At 36.0% G+C, this 6,000-nt stretch overlaps 1 protein-coding gene across 1 annotated transcript; it reads left to right on the top strand.

The window, feature by feature from the left end:
• The first annotated feature begins 1,387 nt into the window (after positions 1-1,387).
• LOC112515859 (growth-regulating factor 1-like) lies at positions 1,388-4,787 on the top strand. The gene is made up of 4 exons (XM_025122806.1): positions 1,388-1,837; positions 2,931-3,158; positions 3,486-3,855; positions 3,941-4,787. The coding sequence occupies exons 1-4, from the start codon at positions 1,456-1,458 to the stop codon at positions 4,584-4,586; spliced, it is 1,626 nt and encodes a 541-aa protein (XP_024978574.1). The 5' UTR covers positions 1,388-1,455; the 3' UTR covers positions 4,587-4,787.
• Positions 4,788-6,000: the final 1,213 nt, after the last annotated feature.

Genomic DNA, 6,000 nt, shown 5'->3' with positions numbered 1-6,000 from the left:
GATTGTATTAAATATCCAATAGTAATGTATTTTACTAAAAATAGAAAAAAAATATATACAATACAACTTAGGGGCCGTTTACCAAACATTTATATGGTAAGTGCTTACCGGTAAACTTTAACACTATTATTTATTTATCAAGTAAGATTTTAGTTCACAAAAACGACATTGTATTCAATAATATACCCGGTAAATGCTTACTGGTAAACTTTAACACTATTATTTATTTATCAAGTAAGATTTTAGTTCACAAAAACGACATTGTATTCAATAATATACCCGGTAAATGCTTACTGGTAAACTTTAACACTATTATTTACTTGTCGGGTAAGATTTTAGTCAATCAAAATGATATTGTATGCAACAATTTACCTGATAAGCGCTTACCGTAGTAAGAATCGCCGCTCTCATTTACGGGGTAAGACTCATGGTATTTGTCTCGTTTTTACCGAGTAAGATTCTTGGTCCTTACCATATTCATCCGGTGAGATAATATGACTTGGTAAGCGCTTATCCAGATAAATATTTGGTAAATGACCCCTTACTTTTCTTTAATTCTATTTCATGAAAACCAAATATCTTCTACTTTTCCTTACTATATTTTAAGCATAAATAGAGAAATTAAGCTGCTTTTTTATTTTTCAAGAAAAAATAGAAGCATAATACTATTTTCGTTAATTAACTATTTAAAAAAAAATAAATATTTATATTTTTATTTATATTTATTCCAAAACAATTATCCATTTTCAGTATTGAGAAGTAAATAACTAAATCCTCATATTATTCTCAATTAATACTTAAATATTTAGAAATTCTAAGAGAGGGAAATTAAATAAGAGTAAGGGTTTGTTTGTTTACCTTTTAATAGCCTCTGAATCGTTAAAAGTTGAATTCTGTTTGGCAAAAAAATCTGTCTCTTAATGGTTTTAAAATCTTCTGAATCATTTTGCATTATGGGATTCCTTTAACCATTCAATGCTCTAATTTCATTGTAAATAATTATCAAATAATTATATTTCATTTTATACTATATTATGAGAGTCTTTTAATCATTTTGATCACTTGCTCATTGGTTAAACACAAAACATAATAATTATGTGTGATTAAAACTCTGTCATTTTAATTATGAACACTTATTTTATGACGAATGAGTATTTGAAATAAAAACATTCAAAGGAGGCTAAATTGCAAAATCTGTAATTTTAGAAGGACTGTTTTGCAATTTATCTCAAGTGGACTACAATCAAATCTTAAACTTCAATCTCTCTTTACAAAGATTTCAATTCCGTCCAATTTTCGTTCCAAGCTTCGTCTTCTCCGCAGCTTCACATCTTTCTCTCTCTTAAATTTATTACCTTTCTTTCTTCTTCTTCTTCTTTCTTCAGAGCTTTCAAAACCAGCTTCAAATGAACTTATTCTCCATGAAAACCCTCTAGATTTCAACAGTTTCAAACTATGGATTTTGGGATGACCACTTTCGACAATACTCCTCCTCTCTTAAATCACGATGAAAAAACCAACACCATTAACAACCATGGATCTGGGTTCACCAAGCAGGAGAGATCTGAACCAGACCCACCACCTGATGATCAACAACTGTTTCTTCGAACCTCCAAATCTTCAAGAACAGATTACTTTGACCAACCCATCAACAAGACAATGCCCATGAGATCTGATTCTTTGCTTTCAGTTTCAGCTGCTGATGCTGGTGTTTCCAACCACATGCTTAGTTTTTCTTCTTCTTCTTCTTCTTCATCCACAAACACCGTTAAAGATGGAAATCAGACCTCACTCTTTTCTTTCTACCAGCCTTCACCTGCCTACATTAGAAATACAGGTATCTGTGTCTATTTGCATCCATTTTCTTGCATTAAATCACCAAAAGAAACTGTTTTCTGTGTGATCTTAGAAATCTTTATGTTTTTTAGGTTAAATTAGTGACTTTGTAAGTTGGGTTTTGGAAAATGAATCTGTGTTCTTATTACAAATTAATTGGGGTGAGAAATCGGAGGTGTTTTTAGGTTTTGATTTGGTAATTTCTTCTTCCACAGCAATATTTAGCAAATCCAGAAAGAGAGTGCTATAGTGACTTGTACTACATGCATTACAAGTTATACATTTCTCTGATTTTATTAATTTCAGCTCTGGGAAAATGGGGTTTCTCTTAAGATGGTGTCACTAAACAAATGGCATCTATGGTTAGGAGGTGTTGTCATATTGTTTTTTTGGCTTTCAGCTCGGAAATATCTAAATCCATTAAAAACTTACAACTTCCACTGTATGATGTACAACTTGATATAGCATTACTGATCGGTATCTCACCATTTGTGGTCTGAAATAGGCCTAGCCTTTAGTAATAGGTGATGGGTCTTTTCATTGGCATCTATGTCCTGCTATTTGGAAGCAAGTCTTTGTTCTTTGAGTCTTGTCAAGTCTTTTCTTTTTTTCTTCTTTCACCCTTTTTCATTAATCTTTTTACTGGTTTCCCCTTGAGGGATTTGATTTATATTTACTGAAATAACTGTTCTACTTTAATGGGTTTGGTTTGGCACAAGGACTAAACATGACTAGACAGGACATTATGGTCGATTGGGGGTAGGAAGGGGAAAGAAGCCTGCAAGGTTTTGGGGTTTTAACTTTTAATCATGCAAGGTTTTTGGGTTTTAATTTGATCGATAGTTTAGTAATTTTGTGTAGTTTCTTGATTTTTGTTCTGACTAGTTTGGCGGGACATAAAAATTGCATCTTTTTTCCATTCTGTCAGCCTGTTCTATCTTGTCCTGTTTTATCGCCCCTTCAAAACTGACCTTAGGAGATGATCATTTGTGGGTATTTGCAATTTGGATGCTAATTTGAAACAGGTAGGACACAAGATGGAAACAGAAGATAATGGCAATAACTTGTGTTGTTTAATGTTGTTATTGTTTCAGGGTATGGTTCTGGAGGGTTACAAGCAGGTATGCAGATGCCTGTTTCAAGATATAAAGGACCCTTTACCCCTTCTCAATGGATGGAGTTGGAACACCAAGCTTTGATCTACAAACATTTTGTCGCCAATGTGCCCGTTCCTTCGCATTTGCTCAATCCGCTCCGAAAATTCCTAAACACTTTTCTTTTCCCAGGGTCTTCGTCTTCAACCTCCTATGCCCCCAATTCCTGTATGTATAGTTAATCTCCAATGGACTTTCTTCGCTTATTCATGCTTAAATATTGACTTTTGAAGCCCAGAGGGATAGTGTTTTCAACTCAAAATTGATTTGGTTTGATTCTTGATAGAAAAAGTTCAATCTTTTATTCATAGTTTATAAGATTTCGCAAATAGAAAATTTATGGTGACGAAATTCTATCACGATTCATGTCAATTTTGAGTTGTACAAGTATTGATTCTGACCTCAATAGTCAAAATGTGTTTCCTTTTGTTGGAAATTTTAGTTCTTTTCTGTGTGAATTGTTTTAGAATCTGATTTGTGTTTTTGGGTATAAAGATGGATGGGGAACTTTCCATCTCGGGTTCTCGGGTAACACCGATCCAGAACCAGGGAGGTGTCGTAGAACAGATGGGAAGAAATGGAGGTGCTCTCGAGATGCTGTTCCTGATCAGAAATACTGTGAAAGACACATCAACAGAGGCCGCCATCGTTCAAGAAAGCCTGTGGAAGGCCAGAATGGCCATGCTGTCTCGGGTCCCGCTGCTCCTAAAGTGGTCCCAGTCGTTTCCTCCTCATCTGTACCAGTTTCCGGCAGCCGGGCATCCACTACCGCCCTTGGTGGTGCCGCCATCGGCAACCAGTTTAAGACCTTGCACCACCATAATGCCACCATTGCTTCATCTACAGAGACTACTCCCATTAACAGGTGACTTATAAAGCTTCTATTTTTGTTTTCTAACGATTTACGGATTTCTAGTTGTGTAAACCAACCGGTGGTCATGGTGATGCAGGATACAAGAATCACAAGCGTTTGCCATTCCGAAACAAAATAATCCGGTTGAAGAATCCTCAGATTCTCTGATGTATCCCACAAACTATAGCTCTTTCTTGGACCAAGGTGCACCAAACCCGAACCCACTTCCCCATTTTGTGGACCAGTGGTCCAAGGTTCAGTCTGGTCGAACCTCCTGGCCTGAAGAACCAAAACCGGACTGGACCCAACTCTCCATGTCCATTCCCATGGCTTCGTCAGACTTCTCATCATCCTCAAACTCTCCGACTCAAGAAAAACTTGCGGTTGCACCACTTGGTCTATCTAATGAGTTTGACCTTGACCCGACCCACAAACAAGCATCGAACTGGATCCCTATTTCTTGGGGAAACTCGATGGGTGGTCCATTGGGTGAAGTTTTGAATCGAACTTCTAGTAGCAATGGGGTTAGGAGCAAGAATGCATCATCACCGGCTTCAGAAATGTGGGATCATGTTAACTATCAGCTGGGATCTTCACCTACTGGAGTCTTGCAGAAAACCACCTTCGTCTCGCTTTCGAATAGCAGTTCTGGGAGCAGCCCTAAAGGCAACCATGGTGGTGGCGGCGGCAGTGGTGGTGGCGGCCTTTGTGACGAACTGCTACTTTCGACACTTGCTAGTTGATCTTCCGACCACCCTTGTTGCAAGTCTGTGCCACGTTTCCAAAAAGGGAGAACTTGTTCCTGTTTTTAAGAGAGTTATGTTTCAAAATTTGTTGGTTTTGTGACCTTGGTTTTAGACAAAGGTTGATTTTGGAGAAACAAAAACATGTGTATCTTTGTTTTATACTATGAAAAAAAGCATTTGATGCTACATTTGATGTTAGATTTTGTGTTTTCGTATTCAAATATGTTAAAAATATCTTGTCAAGCTTCAAGAACATCTTGGGAGGTCCGGTGAGAATCATCACTCACGGTTGGTTTCCGATGAAAATAAAAGTTATAGTGAGAACCAAACATTTATGTACCTTCGTCTATGTTCACCTACCTCTATTTTCACGATTGAAACTGTGACAAACGGTCGTGAAAATGACTTAAAAGTGGAAAAATTGTAGATGAATGTAGTTGAAGATAATCGAAGGTACTAAAGTTGTTGAAGAAAATTAAGTTAGATTAAAATGTGTCAACTCATCCAAAGCTCTAGAAGTATTATAACGTTCTCATCATAACTGTTATTCTCACAAGATCTCTTGTCTAATCACGCATGCATTTATTATCAATCATTTTTGATTTCGTTGATCATGCACGGTGGTCCTGAAATTCTAGCGGCTGTGAATTACGCGATCAATTCTTCTCTTTTATGGACAAAATCTCATAGTCTGGTTTGCCCAATTGTTATAGTTCATGAAACCTCACTCTCACCATGTAAATCAACGACGTACCACGTACAGGTCAAGAATCTTACGGGTAAGTAAATGAAAAGACTCTTATCCGGTTAGGTTTTTCCAACAGGAGACACGTACCAACAATCCATTTTGATGGCCGAAAATGTTATTTATAGTTTTAGTAAACTAAAAAATTCCTTAACAAAATTGTAACATAAATATTTCATCTTGTTGCCAAAATATCGATTTATCAAGTCCTCAAACTAAATTCTCGGTTGTCACGTACAACGCCTCCAGACTATTCGTGGTCGTACGGAAGATTAGTCGGTTAATATAAGATAACCTGAAAACCCACATTTGACCAAAACAAAATCATTAAAATTTAGAAGGTATAATGATTATATTAAAATCTTATCTTTACTTCAAAGGATAAATTATAAGTGATTGGATTAATAAAGCATCCTTTTATCAAATGTAAACAGTGTAAATATTTACCGACAAGAGTTACCATCCATATTTACTAAGCGTCTTTTATCCGGTAAGAGTCTATTTCCTTTCTTATCAAGTAAGATTATTTATCCTTATCATGTTCATAAACGCCATTCAGTAACCAACTCGAAAATATTACTTAATAGCAGATCAACTAATAAGCTTAACTACTATTACTAAATTAACTTAATGGACCAGCTCTCATTTTTGTTGACCCAATCGGCC

This window comes from Cynara cardunculus, assembly GCF_001531365.2.
Source record: "Cynara cardunculus var. scolymus isolate 2C chromosome LG 7, CcrdV1, whole genome shotgun sequence".
NCBI classification, from domain to species: Eukaryota; Viridiplantae; Streptophyta; class Magnoliopsida; order Asterales; family Asteraceae; genus Cynara; species Cynara cardunculus.
Note: the sequence above shows the minus strand (reverse complement) of the source record. Positions and strands in the feature narration are given on the sequence as shown.